At 33.7% G+C, this 26,912-nt stretch overlaps 1 protein-coding gene across 2 annotated transcripts in view; it reads left to right on the top strand.

The window, feature by feature from the left end:
* Nucleotides 1-10,229, top strand: part of LOC140448514 (uncharacterized) — a 116,102-nt gene extending 105,873 nt beyond the window's left edge. For both annotated transcript variants that reach the window (XM_072541600.1, XM_072541608.1), the window contains exons 3-4: nucleotides 3,170-3,410; nucleotides 3,648-10,229. In XM_072541600.1, the coding sequence (XP_072397701.1) occupies nucleotides 3,170-3,410; nucleotides 3,648-4,014 (608 nt within the window). In that variant the 3' untranslated portion in view covers nucleotides 4,015-10,229. The remainder of the gene's footprint in view (nucleotides 1-3,169; nucleotides 3,411-3,647) is intronic.
* The last annotated feature ends 16,683 nt before the right edge of the window (nucleotides 10,230-26,912 follow it).

Here is a 26,912-nt window from a genome sequence, read left to right as displayed (position 1 = left end):
ACTCGATTAATTGAATGGCATAGATCTTTCACCATTGATTGCTCACAACTGGTGATATAGGTTGGGTGCATTTACCCGTGGGGATCTCAATTAGATCTTATATTAATCGATCTAATAGCTGGAATATACTAAGATACTGTTACTTATAGGAAGCAGTCGTATAAATCCTTAATAAGTAAAATTTTCTTTGCCGTCAAAATATATCAAATACATTAGATTTTATGCTTATTGGTGCACAGAAGATCACAATATTCTTAACAATTATCATGTTTGTGTTTGTTGTAAAAGATAGTAATCATAATAAAACTATTTAAATCGGTGAAATCAAAATTTCGTAACGAAGTTTTTCCTGCTTAAAAATCACAGAATAAACGCTTTGTTATTATTCATGCGAGTAAAACGTTTTTACCCTCAGCTTATAATATAATTGGTAGCTGAAATGACCGGGACTTATTTCTCATTTTTTATATCGAAAATATTTACCTAAATATAAATAGAACTAAAGAAAAAATCATCCGAAAAAACGATAGGACCATCATTTTTGTAAAATACGTTTGATTGTTTATTCGTTTATACATTTATATTACATTAAAAACGGTAAATAATAAATTAGCGAAATGTAACAAAATTAACCTGAATGTATTCGTAGGTGGCACGGAAGGTCATATTAATTTTTTCGCTCTTATTTTACATAGTAAAATTCATTCTTAGCTGCACTATAAATATTAATGTATTAATAAAAATAAAATTTATGTTTGCAATAGTTTGCATACTCCAAGCTTAAACGTCTAAGTCGCACATTGGTCGCTGTGTATTAAATGTGTGATTATCGGTCAAATATTAATACACGACGAGTTGGATATGAACCAGGAAACCATAAAATATATGTTTTATGGTTGTCATTATTATTTTTACTATTTTTTCGTGTGGTAATTTTTACTGATTCGATTATGTATTACTGTTTTTGAACCATTTAAACTATACTTTGTAGATATTGATAAGACTTCTGACCACTTTCGCTAGTACGTGTGTTTAAAACCATTGAAGAAGATAAAGAACGTATTTTTCAGTATATATTACTAGATATTCCATCTACCGGTATATGTCACCAAGATCAGCAGTTATCCCTTGAACCTTTCTGGACGTTTTCTAAGACTTTCTTCAAGAGTTTTTTCTTCTGCAAAGGTATAAAGCCGATGCAGAAGCGGACTTACGAGAAAAACTTGACCTTATCCTCTTCGATGGTCGAGGTAAACATTAGAAACAAACATCTACAACTTTATAAAATACCGACCTGGAAAGCCTACATTTCTTAAGCTTTTTTCATTTTTCATTTTCTTCATTTACTATCCGTGTGCCTCCATTTTTCCGTTAAAAGCATTCCGTTTTACCGTAAAGACGGTTCACGTAAAATTTTTAATATCCCATAGTAAAAATAGAGTGTACATACAAGCCGTATCTAATGTTGTTGCTCAAACTACTATTATTATTCATTTTCTCACGTAATGTCACATTTTCACAGCACCTTCTCTTTTAATTGTGTCCTTAATTATATTCTGAATTAGTTATGAATAGTCCTAAGTTATTTTCGACATCACTTAAAAGCCAGGTAACGAATAATTTTAAATAATAAACAACATTAAGATCATAAATCGTTTCCGCTCCCGTATCATTTTAAATACCGCTTTAATTTTTATTCATACCTTTTTCTTCCTGTTCATGTTAGAAAATCGGTCTGATAATTAACAAGTAATAAAAAGGTTTTATGTTTAATAAAAACTTACCCCTTCGTCATCCTCATGAAATTTAGTTTTCGTCGAAGTTATGAGTCAGCCGTTTGAGACGAAACCCACGCAGGTGATTCGAACGATTTTTCATATCGGTATTTCCAAAAAGCTTTATAGGAAGAATTAATGGATACCAAAAAATGTAAATCAGCAACTGCAATAAACTAAGGCCCTAATTCTTTTGGCACAATGCCCGATTTGCTCGCGGACCAGCGGCAAGCGATTTGGCATTTGCGCTAGCCCGTAGTTAGGGAGCTAGATGATCTACGAGTTCATATTTTCTAATATAAAATATCCTGAGAGTTAGATACCAAGAAAACCGTATTTGCCAGATAAAATTCTGCAAATGAATATTCCCATATATCTGTACATTTATGATTAAGACCTTCATAAGCTCCCGGTACATGTTTCTTTTAGGTTATGTGTTATATAACATAATTATACTTTTCTGTATATACCTACATATATCAACATTTCTTTTACTGTTTAGTGATTTATTTCGCACTGTTCATACTGTCCTGTCATTCTACTGATGTTTTTATTTCTTTCCGTTTTTGTTTTTTCGTCGCTAATTTTTTTCTTCCATGTTAGGTGAGGTTTTTTGTTTAGTTTTCTGTCCCTCAGTCTGAGCCATGTTTTTTTTATTTTTTTTTTAGAAACTAGAGTCGTGTCTAATGCGTTTCTTTCTAAATCTAATTTGCTGATCCAGTTGCTTTGTGTTTTATCGAGATTTGTTTTAAAAAACTTTTTCAATCCAGAAGAAACATTAAAAAATACTTTACGGTATAGAGATTTAAGATTTGCAGGAAAAACCAAATAGAACAGAATAAGGATCGGATATATCACAGAAGTAACGGAAAATAAACCTATGATAGAGAAAATAGTCATGAACGATTAACTGTTTATTGAAGTGTGACGAATCATATTGGATTTTAGTACTATTGTAGCATCTGTTCCTGGACTAAAACGGACTTATTTGCTGTTCCACCCGCTCTCGTTCTAGAAGTCAATAAACTGAATGCGAATTCTGAAGCAAATGTTAAAGTACTACTGCACAAGATGTTAATTATGTTATTTATTATCTTCGTAATTGCTTTTTACCGATGAGATAACTAAGAATGTATGTACAACGTTTTAAAAAATAAATATGCAGCAAACTATTTTATTAAAGAAATTTGAAAACTATGAGATTCTGTTACTAAAAGTTTTCTGTTGTTGGATGATACTATTTAGTTATTTTAACTGAGTGTTTAAATAACTTTTACTGAACACTTTTATTTCTTAAAACTCGTATAACATTACCACCAGTTTATCTTTGATAAAGTAATTTACCTGATTGTCCGATATAATCACTAATTTATTTTTTTTTTTTTTCATTACAGAGGAGGAAATAGATGTTGTCAATGTCAACGATAAGTTTCCGTTCACAAACAAGTCGGTGTTTTCTTTCCCCAATAATCCATCGACGAAGGATCGCCAACAGATCCAGATGCGTATGGCAACTGCTATATCCAAGAAGCGAATATCAGCTCAAACTCAAGGCATCAAGACTATCATGCCCGTTAGGAAAACAGCCACTCCAGAGGCTTCACCTATTAAAAGAAAACCCGTGGAAACCACAAGGTAAATTGAATATTTAAGTTGTGGCGGTGTTTTATTTATTGGTTCACTCTTTTGCAAATCATTTATTCAAATAATTTTAGATCTTTTATTGATGTTTATGTTTTATCCAATTTTCTTCAATATATCTTTTATTCCAATATTTTCCTAAATATTATTGCATGATGTTTAAAATGTATGCACTCTTGTCGTATTTAGTACTTCTAAAATTTTAATTCATATACTTCTTTTGTTGTTTAGGAGTGGGAAAAAGACTCGGCAATACAGAACACCAGTTAGCACTCCATACAAACGCAGACAATACGGAAACAGCAGCGATAGCGAACCAGAACCATCCGAGAAGAGAAGCTTACACAATAACATGGAGAGGCAGCGAAGAATCGACCTGCGCAACGCTTTTGAAGATCTGCGAGTATTGGTTCCCGAAGTTAGCAAGAAAGAGAGAGCCGCCAAAGTGGTGATCCTCAGAGAGGCAGCTCAATATTGCGATTTCCTCACCAACACATCCACGAAATATTCGAAACACTTCGATGAATTAAAAAAGAAGCAGGAATTCCTCAGGCGGAGAGTGTCTCAACTGAGAAGGAATTTAGCAGCAAATCGTTAAGTAAACTATAGATTTTGTAAGAGTAAATGCGATTTGTAGTAAAGGGTGTGTTTAGAATTGTATAGAAGAATTCCGAGTATAGGAGAGACTAATGAGTGACTCAAAAGGGCGAAACATCTTCTCAGTTATTTGTTATATTTTTGTTTTCAAAAATCAGAACTGTTGCTAAATTCTTCTAGCAAAATTATAAAATGATCCTGTTATTATCTTAAATTTTCGGTCTCGAAAACACTAATAGGAAAAAGTAGGTTATTTTACCCTGCGATCATTTTCGTTCTCTGAAGCAATCCTTGAGTTCAAAAATACAACAAACACAAAGATGTTATGTTTACCAGTCGTGTTTTATTACTTACATTAATTGTAATTGATTTTTGAATAACTTTTTTGTTTTTTCGAAATTTGATCACTCACTAGTAGTTACACACCCTGTATTTATGAATTGATAAATAATAATTAGCTGTGATTTGATCATTTAGGGGATAGAATAATAGTTTTTGTTATCGTTTATAGTTTGCAAGGATTCACTTGTTTTTAGTTACTTGTCAGATACTTTTAATAATGTCTCTTTTTGAATTTTTTGGTGATAAAAATCTTTGTGATAACACCTGATTTTTTCCGTATACCGCATACTTTTTAGTTTAGAAATTTTCAAGTAGGTTACTTACTTCTTTTTTATTTTCTTTAAGAAAAAAGAGCAAAACATTTAGAGGTATTTGAAAAGCAATAACTTTTGTTTTTATGAGACATTCTATATTTCTGGTGTTTTTCTTTTTTTTTAAATTTTTTTAATGTTTTTGTTAAGTTGAAGTCATGCAATTTTAAGTGTGTGAGTTAAGAACTTTAATTTCGTCAGAGTTTTATCTGGCTTTTTTTTATCTTCGTTTGGACTGACGATCCATCAAACAGTCCTAACTTCAATCAAGAAAATTAACGAGACTCTTTCAGTTATAAATACAAAACTTATTACAGAGTCGTCATCTGGCATATAATTTGAAATATGATTTACCATCTAAGGTTTTTTTGATGAACTATGTATTTTATTGCTGGGTAGTTCACTTCAATTTTTTCCCATCGCGTTGGAGTGCTCATTTAATACGGACTCGCTGGTCCACTACTAAGAATAATATAAATTTATTCATAAGGTCACCATAGATTAGTTATCCCACTCTACCTGCTATATACAAGACTGTAGAAGCATATTCGAGTTCATTTCGCTATTGATATAGAAAATAATGCTATTTATAAAACTCTTCTGACTCAAATTAATGTGTAAACTCAGTTTCCACTTAACTGACTCATGTACAGACTTAGATATATTAAATGTTGCTGCAAAATATTAAGTAATCAGTAATAAGTACAGTAAAAGTAGTGATCAAATGAGCCATTTTAGGGGTTAAAAACATCTAGTTTAACTGTTTAACAAATCTACTGTAACTCAATACATAAACAGTGGTGTTCATATGAATCAGTCATACTTCAGTGACTCGCCTTTAGGCTCGTAATTAAAGTCCAGTCCTTAATTACAGAATCGGACTCAAAAGTAACCACCCAAGTCAATGATAGTCATGAACTCTTTCCATCTCTTATTCAATATGGATACATTCGGACACATCATAAGAAACAATGGCACCCTTGTGAGTCAGTTCAAGAATAAATGGCATACCAACTTAGTGCCTACAAATGACGTTGTGTGCTGACGAATAAAATTATGCCGAAAGTTTGAATGAATTATATGACGAGGATTATATTACATTCGAACATGAGGTTACACCCTCATGTTATATGATATAATACAAACTTTAGTGACCATATGAGTCATTGAGGGTTAAAAACTATGAAGTTACTGCTAGTTTCACATATCAAATTGATGGTAAAATATCTACATAGTAACAAACGCTGGTGCTTATATGAAACACATTCGTGTAATGTTTTCACTTTTCATTTTTGTTACTTTAGTGGTTTAACTATCATAAAACTCATAACAATTCAGAAATTGGTTACCTAAAAGAATTACCAAGTGACCACCAAGTCATTTCAAAGTTTCAAACTCTCATTAGTAACTATGTTAAATCACGAGTCATTTCCACTTGTGGGTCAAATGACAGCATATTGTTGTTATGCCTGCAAATTAAGGCAAGAATATGAGTATATAATTATATATTAACCGTTTTTCGCTGATGTTAGTTCATGGGTTATGGCTATCAAGTCAGTAGATGATAATAACATCCACAAATATACAAGATTGGGGTGGTACTATTAATTGAAAATGAGACTATGAGACAAGTAATTTACATGAGTCAAACGAATCTTTTCAATGCTAAAAATAGCATCTTGATGAGTCCACTTTGACTCTACAGTCACGTTTTGAATATTTGTTATAGCTTACGATTTTTATTTAGTCTTAAGTACAGACTTGCATTTTTAGGTTAGATTTTCATTTTTATAGTTCATATTGAATAATTATAGGGAAAGCACTACACCTACGAATATATTTGTTATCTAACGCAAAACATATCAAAATTTTGGTGTTTAATTCTTTATAATAAAGGTCTAACAAATTTTTGGCATGTTTTAGTAGACTTTACATACTTAGAAATCATATGAAATGATAATTCATGATTATATATCGACATCTGTTTAGAGTGGGATCCATATAGACCTTTAAAAACTTATTTTTCTACAGAAATTTATGTTATTCTGTTCAAAAACGCATAATACGCTTTTTATAATATTGTGTTATTGTATATATGTAAATGTAATGAAAAGAAATGGTGTAAAAATCTTATCCTTTTACTTTTTATATGTTTTAAGTGCTTTTTATTGTTAGTTCTTTTTAATATTGTTGAGTTATACACAAAACTAATCTTTTGGTGTGTTAAATGTTCATTAATGACTTTTGTTAGGAGGATTTCTATTTATTTATTCATGTTGATAGTAATAAAATAAAATAACTGTAAAAACAATTGGAATTTTGATAACTGTAAGCTTGTTCTTATGTTGATTAAATGCTCCCAAATGAAGGCAAATATGTTCAGTAATTAAATAGAAATCCTCTGATGATTTGTTTAATACGTTTTGTTCAAGTTGCCATCTTGGATGTATTGGTCTCTTAATATACATTAAAGGTTCATGGTAATCGTGAAATATAGGGGATGCCACTTTTATTTATTATTTCTGCTCACATTTTACTTAAATGGTGTTCTAAGTGAAATTAACTTTATTTGAAGAGCTAATCAAAAAAAAAGTACATTCAGTGCTTCTAACGAAAGTCTGAACTATAAACTCTACGATGTCATTCTTTAACATTTGAAATGTTGGCAATGTAAGTAAAAATACAATAAAATCAGCAACAATAACTTATTATCCTGACAAACTTAGTTTCTCTAATTTCTACTTTAATTATAAAGCTGTACTGTAAAAATGGTAACATTCGTGTCATATTGTTAGTTCTGTTGCTAAAAATGCTTCTATTCTTATAAAGTACTCTTTTCTTATATTTAAGCTTTTCATTTAAAAACGACTTGTGGTAAGGTCTGATTTGGATCAAGTTAAAACCTGAAAAGAATAAAACTCATGGCTTCTGAGGAACTATGAATGGTAATAGCTAACCAAATGTTTATTTAGAGGACCAATCACAACAGACACATGAAATATATAAAAAAAATGCTCAAAGTGTTATATATTTTGTTATAATTATTATAGTGGTGTTTTTTCTTAGTTTATATGCTACTTATATTAATGGGAATTTTTCGTGCATGATAAAAATTTGTATAAGTCTTCCTCTGCACATAGTAGTTTTAGAATTTAAAAAAAGTCGTGAGAAGAAGAGAATTGTTGTGTTCATCATATTTTACAGTATTTTATACTTTTGATAAAATAATTATAAATACAAAAAAATATAAAATAATAAAAAAAAACGAAAAAAAATGTAAAATTATCGGGTTTTCAACCGGTAAAATGGCCTACAATAGTTTCTTAATCTTGCATTATGTGTTTAAAATGGTTGCTTTTACACAGTTGGACCTGTATTTCGTATTGTTTGGGAAAAAGTACTTGGTTTACTAAAATGCTAAAATAAAAAACTCATTCGTTACTTTTTCTAAATTTATACTAACGCATTTTTTAATATTTCTTCTTTTATTTGTTTTTATTGAATTTCTTCTATCTGTCTGTTTGGGTGATATTTGGTAATCGAATTTTAAACTGTCTGATGAAGAAAACTTGAAATTTTAAATACAGTTCAAATCCTTTTATTAGAAAACGTTTCGTATATGAATTCATACACATCATCAGCTCCTGCTGATGATGTGCTGATAAAATTAGCACATGAGACACAGTTTGGAGAACTAACAATTGATGACTACTCCCTACTATCTTCACTGTTGTCTATAGCAGGTGCCCCAACACTTTTGTTTTTATTTTATAAGTATTTTCAACATTATTTAAATTCAATAGATATCACAAATTTTTTAGAACAATTTGTATGAGTCTCCATTGACTTATTTTAAGTGTTTATTTTTTTATTTAATAATTGTTTTAATTTAATAATTGTAATAATTTTAAATTCTATTCCGCAATAATAACATAATATTCACATAATGATCATCCCTATTATAATTCATTTTAATAACCAATAAGTACTTTTTCACAAATATACTGAAATGCTTATAAGACCGTTAACCTGATAAACAAACAAAGTAATTGTTACTTTTAGTGAATTTTGAGTGATAATATCGATAAGTAGTTATAGGTTTAGAATATGTAAAAGTAACAGGGTGCACTTTAAACTCAGGAGTGTTTTTTCTTTTTGTATAGTTAGTGTTAATTATTCATAGGAAAAGAGAAGAAAATGTCGTTAGAAGAGATAAATAATTTAAAAAACGTTTCTTAAAATTGCTTATTGCTTAACTAAAAAATGGTATAAATTGTATTTTATAAAGAGGTCCAATGAAATGTGTATGTAGTTTATTATATTACTAGTAATTGATATCCACATCTGGATGAGAAAAATGCTCACATTGAAATATAACGCGTACAAATCACAAATGATCGCTTATCAAAAGGTCACGTGGCAAGTTATAATAGCACAATGTCACTAGTTTTAATAATTAGTGACTAACAAATGTCACTAGTGTCAAATTATGAATCAGAATGTGATAGTGCGTCTCTTGATGGTGATATGTTTGACATATGATATATCACTAACGTCAAAAGTGTTTTAGTCGATTATTGATACGTATTGAGGTGACAATTGTGTGTATAGATGCAATTAACAGGTATTTCAATGTTGGCGTTCAAAATTAAATAGAATATTTGGCATTATATTAGTTTTCTTCACATTGCAAGAGAGAGAAACGTCAAAATATCTGCTCGATGAACGTACCTGTGATGTAACCTCGCTGTTGACCAAATATATAGACTATAAATGCACATATTTGATTTCTTCAATAATTTTTGTTTTTCTATTGTCCCTCTTAGTGGTAAATATATAACAGGGCAATTCTCTTAGCGACCACCAGCAGGGTCACTTCGACATGGTCGGTCCATTTTGGACGGGGATATTTGCATCCCCTTTAAGTATACATAGAAATCGGTAGAAGGAGCTGTATGCTTAGTTGTAAGTCGGTGACTTTGCTAAATGAGCAAATATCTTATATACGTTTTATACTATAATGAGCCCTAAGGATGTATGGCATGATTTTTAGCCTAAATGAAATATGCAGGGTGGAGTGAACTTATATAGTGTTAATCAACTTAGTTGTAGTCATTCAATTTAATCGATACTGCGGTCGATAGTAATAAATAAATAGGCAATCGATAAATATCGATAGTTTTATAGCGAGTAAATATTCGATTGTAAAAAAAATCATTACCTCTTAGTAATCGATAATATATTGTGAATAATAAGTATGATGTCCTATCGATATTTTCGTAGCAATAGGCATATACTAAGAATCACGCCACCCTGTGTGTATATCGATATGTATAAGTAATGTTAATAAACATATTGAGTGTAGTCTATCGTTTTTATTACTGTATTAAATAAAGATAATATGCCATAATCCTAACAATTGTTACTTAGTACTTATCTATCTTTTTCAATTGGTCATAATCTTCCTTTAACTAATTTTGTTAGTAAAATTTATAAGGATTTGATTATATTGTACCTTTAGTTCCTCATAGGTTTTACATAATAAAATGTTGGCTTGAATATATTACGTTTTTTATTTCGACTATTACCAACACCAATACAAACAGCCATTATACAAGCGGCAGACCTTAGCATTGGGAAAGCAGAAAAAGAAAAGAGGTGGCACTGATTTGATGAGAACTGCAAAAAATCAAGGCGTAAAGGAACAACGCAAAAATAGAAAATATTAGAAAAAAGAAAAAAGTAGAGCGTTATAAAACCAAAAGGAGAGAAGCTAAACAATTATGCAGACAAAAGAAGAGAAAATTACTGGACAAAAAAAACTAAAAATAATAGAAGATAACTATGTCCAAAAATAAGTTAGAAATTGTTATCAAGTTGTTAAAAAGACCCGAGTGTCACAAAATAAAAGTACAATGTTTTGTAGAAATAAAGATTAAACAGATGGGCAGAGTATTTCGATGAATTATTAAACGATAAAAACCGAATAAAAACAAATGCAACAACGAACACAAGAAACAAGAACCGACAGAGAAGGGGGTAATAGAAGTAATAAGAGACATAAAAAATGAAAATGCAGTAGAAAGCGGTGCCAGCAGAAATACTAAAAGTTAGAAGAGATATACTGCAGCAAAAGATAGCTCCATCACTTATTATAAAAATATGGGAAAATTAAAAATACCAGGGCAATGGAATTAAGCACATCTGTCCAATTCACAATAAAAGTGATAAAACTGTCTGAAAATTGAGGAATCGCACTATTAGAATTGGTACATAAAATAGTAGAAATTATAAGTATAATAAAAAACCTACGATACGGAGATAATAGAATACCAGGCTGGTTTCTGACAGGGAAGAGAACAAATTTTTATGCTAAAGTTATTACAAAACAACAAAATCGTAAGTTGGCATATGCTCTATTCATTTCAAACATGCTTACGACTCCATCTCACGTAACTGACTATACGAAGCAATGAAATTACTAGGAATATCAGATAAACTGATACGATTAGTTAAAATGATACTAATAAAGTCATGATAAAAGGAAGTCTTTCAAATCCGTTTAACGTCAACAGAGAATTAAAACAGGGAGACTTTCTCTCCAACAGACAGGCGGCACGATCTTTAATAAGAGACAATGCATATGTTTCGCACATGACTTAGTATTTCTGAATCGTTCAAAGCTGGAACTTCGAAAAATGTTACAAACGTTAACGAAGAAGCTTAGATAATACGGCCTAAAGAACGAATGCCTTGAGAAAAGTTTTGGTGCGATAAACGAGGCTAACGGGAAATGGCGCAGAACAAACCAGAGGCTAATGCAACGGCGGGGATACAGAGAGGGGGTCATGGCGCCTCCCGAGAATTTAAAAAAATATAAATTTAAAATGTTTGTAGTTCAAATGTAGTTAGTTTCAAACACATCCCGCTTGCCACGAGAAAAATGTTTGCAGTTTTAAGGGGAGTAGAGACTGCTGAACGAGGTAAAGTGTAAGGTAACCTAAGCTATGCCCTATACGTATATAACACAACAGACATGCGTGTTTGAGAAAGCAACAGACTTCGCGTCTGCGTCTGCCCTCCCCCTAAGTTCATTGACGCTTAAGAAAACAAAAACAATTAGCGAAAATCAAGAAAGAGAGGATGAACAACGCATGATAGGAAATGCCTTGGCAAAAATAATATTAAACTTGTTGAAAGAACTGCACTTAGATCCGAAAAAATGTGTAGGAATCGATATTGACCGTTGTAGCATATTTTAAACAACTCCCTTTCAACTTCTATTAATGTATCGTCCATCACAAATACAGTGGGAACAATGAAGTCAGTAATATCATTTTTTAACAGCCAAGAGAAATGAAGTTTTAAAACTGAAACTCAGACAAAATTTAATAAACTTTGATCAACTGTAGGCATTTCGTCATTTTTGGGCTATCCAACAATCGCAGAATGTCATAAACATAAAATTTGTACATAACACTACACTAAACAAGGAAAAACAGTTTTAAAATTATTTAAAAAATAGTCGAAGCTACATTCTGGTCGGCAACAGATTACTTAGCAACGAGTACTGTCTTTAAACAAAAAGGGAAAGAGCAGGGGACTCTTGTCACAAATAGGTCTTAATGATCCCAATCAGTCCGCAGGACTTGTATAATGGTAAATGGAAGATCTATAATAAGCCAATTAGATCGGTTGCTGAAATCTCACATATTTCACTCATTGAAGCGGATTTTAAAAAGTCTAAAGCAAGGGACTCCCTTTTTTCTCAGTAGCATTCCTCTCACATCTTAACTTAACGTGCAACTCAAATTGGCTTTAGTACTGCCCGTATAGAATAGAGAGCTTTCGCTTTCAGACAGGAAAACATAAGGGAAAGCGGAGACTCTCTATTAAAACCCCTATCTTACATGAAATAATACCTACATTTTACATCTGGTGCAATAAACACATACCACAGAAATAGAATACTAAAATAATATCAAAATACACAAAAAGGCGAACCAGCTCAAATGAAAAATCTATCGAGCATGCATGCGAAGTATCTGCATGCTAATATTTACTGAAATTTTAAATGTACATATACACAATACTGCTTTAAATATTTTCCTTACTGCAAATAATCACGAGAGTGTGCTGATGAATCTTGTCGAACTTACACAGCTGTAACTCAAGCAATTTTCCTAGTTCAAGTTTTCCACCCCATTAATTATTTAATAAAACAGTCGTTTGTATTTTTGTTTTTTTTTTTAACCAAGAACTATATACCCGTCCATGCTGTAGATGTAACAGGATATGATAGAACAAAACTAATTCACGTACTATGTAATACTTTATATTAAAAACAATATTTATTCTCCGACAGTAATAAAAACCACATTTTTATTTAAAATTCGGTCACTAGGGTCATAAATTAATTAATCAGCCATTGTGAATTCATTCATACAAATACTATAATATCCTTGGCGCGTTTTCGACATTACGTCACCTTCTCATTTACTCATTCATTGACTGTTAAATATGGTACTACGGGCAGATAAGGAAATGTAATTATATTAATGAAATTATCTAAAGCATCATTAAATCATCATAAAAGAATAAAATATTGCCTATAAAAATTGAAATCCATAGTTTTCTAAATAGGTACTATTAAATCATTCTGTCTATCCATAAAAAGAGAGACAAAACCAAGTGCTTCATTTGTAGACGATTCTCCCTACTTAATAGCAAAAATCTTGTCGAATATCATATTAAATAGACTAACACCTTTTGTAGAAAATTCATAGAGGAATACCAAGCCAGAATTAGGAAAAATAGATCGATCATAGATAATATTTTTACTTGGATTAAGGTAATTACTTGGAAAAGGATGGGAATTCAATAGAACTATTCATAATCTCTTCATAAACTTTCGACAAGAATACAACAAAAAAATGTGTAAATGGCTGTAGATCCAGAGTACGGATATGTAACGAACTCTCAGAATTGTTTGAAAAAACCGGTGGTTTAAAACAAGGAGATGCACTGTAACATCTCCTGTTTAATAGAATCCTGGAAAAAGTAGTAAAAATAGCACAAATATGAACAGAACTGTTTGGACCAAAATTACTACTAGCTTACGCGGACGACATTGACACTGTTGGGTTGGGTAGACCGTCACTATACAAAAACTTTCAACAAAATAGAGATATAGACAAAAACCTATCTAATGGACAATAAAGAGAAAACTAAATACATGTGCATTAACAAACAAAACATACCAGATAGAATAGGGCAAAACGGAACAATAGACCAATATAACTTTGGACGAGTGAAGCGTTTTATGGCAGCACCTCACTTCGCTATATGTTATTCGTTATGTGCCACATCCGGCCGCATAAGACAGAGTGTGGAGGGTACATTCGTCAATTACTTGCTCTATTCGCATGCTTAAGCAAATACCCGAATAGCAAATACGTCTATCCGTCCACTTGTCGGTTTTTTGACACACTTCAAAGGACACGAATAAGCTGAATGAATAACTTTATTGTAATTATCGTTATTCTTGAACCACTAATTCGACAAATTTGTGTTGTATATCGTAACTATCTTACCTATTACGCTTTGATTTGTAGTGTGTACCTATTGTGAAATGGAGTGGACAAATGAAAAGGGAATGAAGTTTCTGGATTTATTTCTGGAAGTAAAAAATAAGTTGCAGCGACCGTCAATACGTCCACGTCCATTTTGGTTCTGCCAAACACGCATGAAGCAAATATTTGGCATGTTTGGCTCGCCTCCATAAGTGTAGAGTAGCGTATTTGTTATTCGCTGGCGAATGACAAATACAACGAAGACGTATAACAAATAACACATACCGAAGTGTGCTGCGGCCATTAAATATCTCGAAGCGCCAAATACCACAGATATGTAACAATATCACAGAAGAGATAAAAGGGAGAATTTAGGTAGCAAATAAATTCATAGATACACAGCACTATTAAACCCAAGAACATAACAAAAAGCTTAAAAATCAGGATATATAAAACAGTAATCATACCGCTGCTCATGTAGAGCTGTGAGACGTGGACGCTGACAAAAGCAATGTTTTTGAGAAGAAAACCCTCAAAAGGATCTTCGGACCCTATCATGACCCGAATACTAACTAATACCGAATGAGAATGAGATCAAACAGATATATAACGCTAGCGGCGTCGACCAAAAAATTAAATCCCAACGCTTAGATGGACTTGCCATGTCCATAGGCTCCCTAAGAACCGCCTTGCCAAATTAATCTGGGAGGAGGCCCCGACAAGGAGAAGGCCCTTAGGGTGTCCATAAACGCGAAAGAAAGATAACATATGGTCAGATTTAAGAACAATGAGGCTACCCACGTACCCACCGACCCAACTATCATGGAAGATCGTGTGAGATGGAAGCAAGTTGTGCAGTCGGCCAAGACCCACCACAGGTTGTAGTGATACGAGAAGAGGAGTTCTCCCTGCAGTAAATGAAGTATTTCAAATATTGAATTGTTTGCTCGTGTGAGTCCATTTCAAACAGGGTAGTAGAAATAAATTACAGACTTACAATCTATTTATTTAGTAACGACGACCAGTTTCGACCATTACAGTTTTCTGGTCATCATCAGGTCACCGGTAAAGCACAATGTTTATAAAGCTAAAAAAATTACATATTGTAGGTCTGTTCCTTTGTTTTCTAGTGTAGCACTTTCGAGTGTAGTTGAGTGTAAGCTACATTGGCTAGTGTTAAATGAAAATCATGACTGTGGCACTAAACAAAGGGACGGTTAACCTTGAGTTGAGAATAAAGTCAGGTTATTTTATGATTAGTTTATCTTTAGATTTTTTTGTTTTGTTTTCTTTTACTTTCGATTTTATTTTTTTAATTTAAATAAACTATATTATTGTTAGCTAGGTGTCTTTTTTTTTAAATATATAAAAATGAGCGACGAAATAAAATTATCAACTCAATTACAACAAAATAAAAAATTAAATTAAATTAAAATTTGTAGGTACTTTAGTTTTTAAAATTACTAAAAGCTTTTTAATTTTTTTAAATTTATTTAGCCATATACTGAGATCACCCTCTCAGAAAAAGGTGTAGATTTATCGACACTGGTGTTACACTTTTTTTGCTACACTTTTCAATGGAACTGGTGTAGTACTATACCTTGCAAAGGAACGACTTAGTGTAGCACTTCTACACTTTTTGGAACTAGTGCTATACTAGAAACCAAAGAAACTTACGTATATTGTAATACTACTAATTTAACCAAACCTTACATCAGTTATGGTACAGAAGGTGCCAATACTACTTATATTAGTTAAAAATTGAGGTGGGGGTGGTTTTTTATTGAATGTAAAGGTGAAATTAGTTTAAAAATAATATAAGCAGTACTTACATTCCGGTACAAGGTCTACTATTAAGATGGCGTGGCTTTACAAAGATTGTACTTTACCGGTGACCTGATGACCAGAACACTGTAGTGGTCGAAGCCGGTCGTCGCTTGCTAAATAAATAGATTGTGAGTAAGTCTGTCATTTATTTCTACTACTTAATTTGAAGTATTTCAATATATAATGGCTATATATAATAGGGTTGATCCAATAACAAATGAAATAGTTTTACACCGACTGAAAAAGAGCACAGAAATAATAAAAATTCGAAAGTTAAAATATATATCACAAATTACCTGTCTTTATCTCCAAGATAGGTATCCCAAGATACTTGTATACCAAGATTCTAGTAGCCAGATATATGCAACTACGCACTAACAGGTTAGTTTTTAAACTAGTATGGGGATCTTGACTCGTACAGAAAAATGTAAGTGGGTATGGTGTAGACTGCACTTTGGTTGCATTAGTACTATGTTGGTAAAATAATACTAGCCGGGATGAAGATAGAAAAAACATTAATACTAAATGACATACTAAAGAGAACTCCAAATTGAATATATATACTAAAATAATAAAATATTCTGGAAACAAAAAAATCATCCGTTGACCTTACCTGGTCAGAGATACCTACATACTTCAGGGGGAACATCATCAGGTTAGTACAATCAACGGAAGATGAAGTGAAAAGGACAAAAATTAATAGACTCAGTTAGGGATAAAAATTGTAATAAGCAAGGAAAAGCAAGATCAGAAATAGAGCTGGTATAATTGCTGATGAAGAGATGAAAGAAAGCTGTTAAATAATGTAAGAACGAGTGATAGAATAAAGATCGGTGAAATGTGTAGTTGATAGAGCAGTGTTTATTGTTGTGTGTGTATATTTCTCAGGTCAGACTGGACGACAGAAAAGCTTTGCATGATCAATTTGGTAACATACTTAGATATATTCTTATATATTCAAGTATGTCACCATAGATATATTCTTATACAAGAAAATAGAGATTAATAGTAGATGCTAATTTTGGGTTTCTTGCTTTGTTAAAGTTTATGTTCTTTAATATGTTTGTTTTAATCGTGTATAACTGATTGTATCAGTGTTTTGTGTCTTTATTTTGTTATTTCACTTATTTTTAAGCATCGCTCCATTTCTTTTAAATTATGAATATTATTTAACTTTTTAAAAAAGAACTTTATTTGTTACACATTAAATAGTACAAAATTAAATTAATTTAAAATGACTACAATAACTGGACTGGTCGAAGTTGCAGCTAAGAGTGGTTCCGGCATCTGAAAATGGTAATTTATAGGTTTGGTATGAAGTGCTGAATCGCTGTTCCCATGAATATTGGGCAACGATTCGTACAAAGTTCTACTGCGTGCTCAGCGGTTTCTATGGGAATGAGATGATAAAATCTTAAGTCGGCGAACTTAAGCTAGTTCAAGGTTAATATTTTCTCATATAACAGATCCCCGTATTGGTGAAAAGTCAATGCCAGTCATCTACTTGTAGACCCCTATCTTCCATTGTACCTTTTACTTCTTGTCTCCACGATCTTCTTGGTCTTCCCTTTTTCCTGCGGTTGGTAGGGATCCACTGTAACATTCTCTTTGGCCATCGTTGATCATTCATCCTTTCTACATGGCCATACCATTTCAGCCTTTTGCATTCTATAGTTTCCAGGACATCAATGTCTATGCCCATACGCTCTCTGATTTCAGTATTCCTTACTCTATCTCTTCTAGTGAGTTGGCAACATCTTCTCCAATAATTCATTTTCATTGCTTTTATTTTTGATGCGTCATTTTTATTTATTACCCAAAGCTCTGAACCATATGTAGCAATGCTTTCTATGATACTTGTATATCTTAATTTTTGTGTTTCGGGTGATGTGGTTATTCCAAAGTATACTATTCAGTTGACGTATTGATAAATTTCCTTGACCAATTCTAGTAGCTATTTCTTTTGTATTCCGACCATTGTTTGTAATGTTTACACCGAGATATTTATAGCTATCAGTATTTTGAATTTGTTTGCTTCCTAGTTCTAAGTGCTTTCCTTCACCTCCCACTACTACGTACTCTGTTTTTGATGGATTAATTGATAAGCCTCACTTAGTATATTCTTCACTTATTTTTCGTAACATGTAGTGGATATCATCTTGATCTTCTGCAAGTATTACTTGGTCATCAGCAAAACGCAAGCTGTACAGTGTATGGTCTCCAATTTTAACACCCATAGGTTCACATTTTCTTTGCCAAATATTCAAAACCCTCTCCAAATAAATCTTAAAGAGTGTAGGTGCAATGCAGCAGCCTTGGCGAAGTCCTTTGATCACTTTTATCTTTTTTGTCACTTTTTGTCCAATCTTTATTACACTCGTCATATCATCGTACAACTCCCTTACAGCATTAATGTAAATCGGTGGAATATTCTTGTCTTCTAGCACCTGCCATAGCTTGGCTAATGGGACACTGTTATACGCTTTTTGAAGATCAATAAATACCATGTGTGTCTCCATATTATGTTCCAAACGCTTTTCTATTGTTTGTTTTAGGCAGAACACATTGTCTATACAAGAACGACCAGTACGAAAGCCACTCTGATCTTCAGCGTCTTCCCAGCAATCTTCAATTCGGCTTTTAATTATCTTCCCGTAGACTCTACAGATTAAGTTAGTTACACTATATATATATATATATATATATATATATATATATATATATATATACAGGGTGATTCTTTGGAAGTCTAAATTGGACGTATTGGAGAAATTTGGCATTAGGTAATTAAAATCTGAAAATTTAGGAATCGGGGTTTTTGGATATGTACAATTATTCTAAAAATTTTAAAATCCTGCTACCATATAATACCCTGTATTTTTAAATAGGTGCCAATCAGCCAGTTACAACACAACCAATACCTCAAACATAAATATTTAATGACCGTAAAATCCATATAATATCAATAACGAAGAGTTGAATAATATGATTTAGTAAGTACTAAAATTAAAATAAGACACAAGTTAAATATAGCTTCCTTTCAACATCATCAGTATGTTTAAAAAACGGTACCTATACATAAAATAATTTAAAATACTTTTTTTGTACTATCCCCTTTTTATCTATATTTATATAAAAACGATTAGGTTCTCAGAGTTCCACAGCAAAAAACAAACTCTTGAATAATACCCTATATATTATTACAGATTTCGATAGAACAACTCTAGAAAATTCAAGATAATACACATAATACAATAATATAAGATTATGCTACGCCTTATACCGAGTATTTTACGAGATATGACCAATTTTATTTTGAATCGGTGTCCGATTTGACACACTGTACCTTTATAAATAATAAAATTGCAAACATTTTATTTGGTACGTTTTTTTTAAGTTGTCTATTTTGATAAAATAATATTTAATATACAATGTGATTCACAACGTGTATTAAAAAATTTCACAACTTTCTTAAATGAATCACCCTATATGTTATGACGATAATGGAAAGAACCTTAACTTTTCTTTAAATTGTGTTAAATATTTCCTATACCTAAATTTAATAATTATTCTAGATATTAAGCTTTACATCTATAGATTAAATATTTATATTATATATGTTGATTATTATTGTATAGCGTGCCATGGAAATTTTAGTCGACAATTCTCAGTTTTCAAACACGTAAATCTGTTTATATATTTAGTGAATTAAAAACTGTCAACTAGAATTTCCATGGCGCGCTATACACAGAGATGATCTTAGGGAGTTGGCCGCCCCTCTTAAAGAATGTTTCATATCTTTACTAGTTCTTAACGATTACATAACCTATCTACCAGTCTAAGAATAAAAAGTAAAACATTGACGCTAAACATACCATATGCCGCCCTACATATTTCCAAATTCACCCGCACTACTATTAACCCTTTAAATTCATCACTAGTAGAGTCGACTTTAAAGGACTAATCTTCCTCTTACCGGCGCACGTGTGCCAATTATCCTGGAGTTTCTTTCGGCTACTAGCTTGCTGAACTAAGAACAATTTTTCGAATCTGTCTTGTGGTCCTCCCTGCAGATTCCTCAATTTGGCGTATTGTTACACTCCCTAGCACCTGGGAGGCACTCCTCCCAGCAGTTAAGACACATGTCTCTTGAAGTCCTTTTTTCTGCATTTGTCCCTGGTATGTCCGAAGTGAAGACACGAGTAGCAGCGTCTCGGTCGATATCTGGGTGTCATTATCTTACAGTTCATCAGTCCTATCAGGACCTTTCTCTGCTGCACCAGTGTGTCAGCCGCTGTTCTACTAGCTTTGACTACTACCGTATCTCCTCCAAACCGTCTCTTTTTCCTACTGCAGATTTCAATTTATCGTCCTCCCTCTCTTAATCCCACAGTGTTCGCTAGCGACCTTATGACTTCCCCATCTCCCAAAGTTTGGTCTGTTTTTTACGTCCACTTTCTGTTTGACCTCTTTTACCATGTCCGCCTACAACTTCTCGTCCACTTTCTGTCTTTCTGAAATTTGAAACTACCAGTATAATTTTCACTTCAGTACTCTGCAGGCTGTACTCTAGCGCCTTTCTTAGTTAAACTCACGCCAAGTTTTCTTCTACTACAGAGTAGAGATGTTGCTCCCTCTTTCCTTTGTTCCCTACCTCCTTTATGGCCACTACTAAATAAATGGCAGTTTTCAAGCTGTTCGAGCCTCTTTGCTCGATAGGGATCGTATAAACGACATTTATAGTTTTTGGCTACTTCCTCCCCTCATTTAAGAGGTAAACGAATTTAGGACGTAGTTTGTTTGATCCCTGCCTTGTTCTCTAACTAGTTGTTCCAGTGCTGTGTGACTTTGTGCCCATTCTGTGATGTGGTTGTTTGCTAGTTCACTTTTTCCTCTTTTATCCAGCGTAAATATCACATCTTTGTTTCATGCTGGGACAATTTGCTGCTTTCGTTCTTTTAAAGCCATGCTCCGGCCATTCTTTGCCCACGTATTTCTTATATTCTCCTTCTATTCTTCTATTTCTGCTTGGACACTCATGTTTCTTTTCTCAACTGTTTCCATTATGGAGATCTCAACTTTTTTCTTTGTAGTTTTCCATTTTCGTCTGAAGTGCCTTTGACATATTGTGTAGGTCCGTTATAGCAGTCTTAATTTCGAATTTAGTTTTTATGTGCTCCTTTGTCATGTTGCGGAGTGCCTTCTATTTCTTTTTATGACCTCTTCCGTTGCCTTAGCCTCCCTCGAGTCGTCTATTGTTTTTCTCTGTTCCTCCTCAGTCCCTGACTTTTTGCTGATTCTCCCATTCTCTCTCTCTCTCTCGCTATCAGTCCTCGTAGGTCATCTGCCCATTGAGTTTCTCCTTCCCAAGATCTCAGATACACCAGTTCTTCAAGCTGTCTCCACTCCGTGTTCTCGTGCAGGTCGTTATCGTTTTCTTTTGTTTTATTAAAACTTGTCAGTTGTTTCGCATCCATATGTGTTCCCACGCGTCGGGAAGACAGTGCTCCCTTATCCAGCTAACGCATTTATCACACCGGAAAGTTGACAGGTATCCCGGGGGCACCGTTTGCGACTGCTTTCCGCGTAGTCATTCATCCCCTGGTTACGGTGGCTCACCAGCCGGGATTGCGAATTTTTTATCGAGGTTAAATAGTTCAGATTTAGAGAAGTCTGTGTAGATAGCGTCAACCTGACCCTTATGTTCAACTGAATTAGCAACAAAATTAGTATACAATATTAAGTTAGTACATGTAGACTTACCTTTAGAAAAGCCATGTCATTGAACATCAATTAAAACTTTACAATCCCATGTTAACAAATTATTTACAAGACATTCAAATAATTTGGGTAATACTGATTGGTTACAAACAGCCCAGTTAATTTTGAATATCATTTATATTGCATGACTTGAAGATTGGTGTTAAATAACTAATTTTCCAAAAATCAGGAGAGATACCAGTACTCAGTGATGAATTAAATAAGTAGTGGATAGGTTTTACAAGAGTAAAAATGTCAGTGAAATGCAATTTGGATTCCGCAAAGACATTCGGATCATCATGAATTTATACTGGAACCAGCGTGCTCAAGTCAAGATCGAAGAACAGCTGACCGACCAAGTGAAGATCATGTGAGGAGTAAGGCAAGGCTGTGTGCTCTAGCCGACTCTTTTCAATATATACTCTTAGGAAATTTTTACTGAAGCCCTCACAAACCTAGAGATGGGAATGATCTAGAAGCCTTACTAGACCGAGTGAGAACTGTGAGCGTAACATACGGACTAGACCTTAATATTAAGGAAATTAAATTCATGGTTGTCAGCCGTGCAAATTTAGATCCAGGGGCACTAATGGCAGGTAGCGAAGAAATCCAGAGAGTCGACAAATTCACTTACCTCGGAACTACCCTCAACTCATAATGGGACTAGTGTCCGAGTATCCACAGTATAGGCATTCATCTGTATCAGCCTTTCCAATCCTATAGAGGTAGGCCCTAAAACACCCGTGTCCTGTGAGCACCTGCGTCAGGAAATAATACAGTCGCCTGTGGCCACAGTCCACCCTATCTCTTATGTTCGGGATCAGCATTTTCGTCCAATGTGCCACATCTTCCGTGTTGTTCCATTCTTCTTGCCATCTTTCAACTGACCTTTCCCTTTCCTGTCTTCTCTCGGCCACAGTAAGGTTTGGACCTCTTCTCTCATAAAGCTCTTTTCTTTCCACCGCCAAAACATGCAACGGAACACATCCAGTGATGGTCCACAAGGCTGCCGCAGACACAGTCCTGTAGGCGCATGCCACTCGCAACAGACTTGTTCTGTCTACTCGTGTCATGAAACTCCTATAGGCCGTTATCTCTACCGCCTCGCTCCAGACTGGTGCCGCGTAGAGGACGATCGACTGTACAACACCGTGTAAGACCTTCCTCCTTTCGGATTTGGGTCCTCCAATGTTCGGCATCACCCTCCCCAACGCAGCCGCACTATTCGCAGCCTTCCGGACCACCTCCCGCACGTGCTCCCCCCATTTTCCATTCTGGTGCAATGTCACTCCTAGATACTTTACTTGTTTCTTTGGTGTAAGACATGCTCCCGCACATTTTAATTCAATATTTTGCCTGTTCCTCGTCCCCTTCAGAATGATGGCTTCGGTTTTCTCTGTCGCAAGTTTCAGTCCGTGCTGCATCATCCATTTCTTTGCGACGCCGCCTGCGTTTCGAACCCGGTATTTGAGATCTGGCTCATCCCGGGCCACTACCAGTACAGCGAGATCATCCGTGAATGCGAAGGGGGTTGTACCCTCTCCGTATTCACAGTGCATAACCCTGTCATACGCCAGATTCCATAGCGTCGGGCCCAAGACAGATCCCTGGGGTACCCCGGCCGTCACGTCCACGATCGTGCCCTTTTCCACCATAATCCTTCTCTCGGACAGATACTCCGCCACCACATTCATCAGGTAACCAGGACATTCTCTCTTCTCCATTGCCTTCATTACCTCGTTCCACTGCAACGTATTGAATGCATTCTTAACATCAAACAACAGCAGGGCCGCCCAGCGATGTTCATCTCCTCTGTTGTGCAATACTTCTAGTACACTCATGATTGCATCAATCGTGCTTTTCCCTTTACAAAAACCAAATTGCCTCCTTGATAAACCACCTGACCTCTTAATCATGTCGTCTATACGTACTCTGTACAATGACACTCTGCTGATAGTTAAAAATTGGGATCTGATTAGTTTTGGAATATCAAATAAATTAACCATGTCGTGACCATTATCACCTGTACTATCACCATAGTACATACTAGATGACAGATTGTAACTTTTTCGTTTGTTATTTATATATTTCCAAAAATGTCAAGGATTAGATAGAATTCCATTCTCAATATTATTCAAATAGTTAGTATAACATTGAGATGAGACTTGTTTACATACATTTCTTAAATGAGAAAATCTTAATTAATCATCCCTTCTACCAAATAATTTAAACTGCTTATGTATTTTCTTTTTTATATATGTTAATTGCCTTAATCTATCATCAAACCAAACCAGAAATGAATTGGTTAAATTTTTTGAGCGGAACAAATAAGTCAAAACCTGTATATATAATATCATAAAATACTGCTAAACTGTAATTGACATCACATATGTGTAATAAAAATAATTCCCAAATAATACTAACAAAGTTATCATTTAGTCATATGTAGTTTGCATCTTTAAAATCATAATAAAATTCCTCATAGTTCAGTTGATAATGCTTTTCAAAACCAACCGATTCTAAAATCATAGCCGAATGGTGTATGTATACTATTATCAAATATTGAATCAAGTGGAATAACTACATTAACATTGTTTAAATTTGTAAATACTAAGTCTACAAAGACATTACGGCTTTTAGGTAAATTATTAATTTGAAACATGTTAAAATAACTCAAAGAATTGGCTACGTACACAGCAGGGGAGTCATCAAGGCATTCAACATTTAAACCAAAGTTGTCATTACTTCAGGAAGGATTTGGTAAATTATAATCACCACATAGTAGCAAGTTTTCAAACTTCCCCATAACATATTCAATTGAACTGCAATGTAACATGTACACATTTAGGTCGGATGATGGAAGGATATAAATTCTACCCTCACTTATTGGCAATTTTCAATAATATAATTTTTTTTTTATTTAATTTAACGTGCTTGTGACAGCTTCGGCCATTAGCACGAGGCACCGTGGATACAATTAAATATAAGGTACAATTACATATTATAATATACTATAGTTATATATTATTTAGTAAGTTTTCTAGCTTCAGGAACTGGATAGCTGTGATGACTTGGCTCTGGTTCGATAATATATATGTGATGTCGCCCTTCATGCCCAGTTCTTGGCGTCGTTTATTGTAATGAGGGCAGTCCACAAGGATGTGTAGAACGCTTAGTGGAGATTGGCAATAGTGACAAATTGGCTTAGGTGTAGAATTCATTAGGTGACCATGTGTAAATCTGGTGTGACCGATATGCAGTCTTCTAGCAACAACCATCTCATTTCTAGTTATACCAGGGATAACGAACCGCTCAATCGTCTGATCTATTTGGTGTAAAAATGTAGTGAATTGTTTCCAATGATTCTGCCAGTAATTTCGTACGAGTTTCTTTATACTAGTTTTTAGGTCACTGGCAATTTGTATATTACGTGGTGTACAATTGGATACAGCAGCTTCTTTGGCAAAGCGATCGGCGCTGTCGTTACCCATAATCCCGATGTGGGAGTGAATCCATATGATAGTGATATGGATGTCATGGATAAGATTTTGGTAAATGTCATGGATTTTTTCTACAAGAGGGTGATTAGTAAATAGATTATTGATGGACTGGATAAAGGCAAGGGAGTCTGTACAGATGGCAATATCTTGATTGGGTGCTGTACAGAGTTTGAAGGCTTGGTAAATAGCATACAGTTCACCAGTGTGAACGCTGCATGTGGCAGATATTTGACATAAACTAACGACTGTTTCCGTAGTGGTAACCGCACAACCAACCCCCGTTTCGCTCTTTGATGCGTAAGAGTAGAGTACCCGATCGAATTTCTTAAAATTAAGAATTTCTAGTAAGGATTTCCTAATCAAATCCTGGTTGGTTTCTGCCTTACTAAACTTTGTAAGTGACACATTAAATTTCGGTAAAGTTTTGGTCCAAGGAGAATTCTGCGGGATCGGGAGAGGGTATATAAAAAATTTGTTCTACTTAACAATCAGGAATTATCACTTTCTTTGCATTGATGTCATGTTTAACAGCAATTAACACACCTACACCTCTAGTTTTTCCAGTAGAAACAGGATTGCAGTCATTTCTAAACACATTATAACCAGTAAGTCCTAATTCCGCATAGCTATAATCACAAGTTTTCACCATAATGATTATTTGATAATTACATTGAGCTATGGCAATTTCCAGAGACTTTAGTTTAGTTCTCAACCCACCAACATTTTGATAATAAATTAATAAAGAAGGCGAGCTTGTATATTTCATTGCTTCTAGTTTATCTAGTACATCAAGGATGGACGTATTGATTATAACAACATGATAAAAGAAAGTTGAAAACTCATAAATAATAATCAAAATAGAAATAAACCTTATTTATAATAAATAAACTTTATTTTTCATTATATTTGTAAGTGACCTACACACGTTTTGTTCAATGCCAGATAAAATCATCATAAACATCAGTATGCTGATGATACCAATATTCTCATGTCTCACAGTGAACCCGGAAACTGATGGAAAATACCAATGTTGCATATACTGAATTTAGCACATATTGTAAAAATAATACTCAAGCTCAACGTAATACAAACACATTTTATGCGTTAGTTACAAAACTCGAAATTCTGATTTTTATTTACATGTGGATGGCAAATCAGTAGAAAGTTATACTACAACGAAATTTTTGGGGGTAACCCTAGATCATAAACTTACATGGGAAACTCATGTAAATCATGTATCAGCAAAGTTAAGTACATGTAGCTATATAATGCGTAATTTAAGAGAAACTGTCTCATTTGATATATTGCGAATGATTTACTTTAGTTTAGTCTAGTCTGTACTTCAGTATGGCTTAATATTTTGGGATTGCTCATCTCATGCTCTACACATTAGGTGGCAAACATCATAATGTTGCAAACATTAGATGGTACACTATCAAAACCAATGAAGTCTTCTGTAGTAGTACCACAAAGTTCGGTTCTTGGCCCTCTCTTCTTTATTGTTTTTATCAACGATATCAACCAAGTTTGCACTACTCCTAATCAAATTATTGAATATGCAGATGATACAAGCTTGTTTAGTTATTT

The sequence above is a fragment of the Diabrotica undecimpunctata genome, chromosome 1, assembly GCF_040954645.1.
Source record: "Diabrotica undecimpunctata isolate CICGRU chromosome 1, icDiaUnde3, whole genome shotgun sequence".
NCBI classification, from domain to species: Eukaryota; Metazoa; Arthropoda; class Insecta; order Coleoptera; family Chrysomelidae; genus Diabrotica; species Diabrotica undecimpunctata.
Note: the sequence above shows the minus strand (reverse complement) of the source record. Positions and strands in the feature narration are given on the sequence as shown.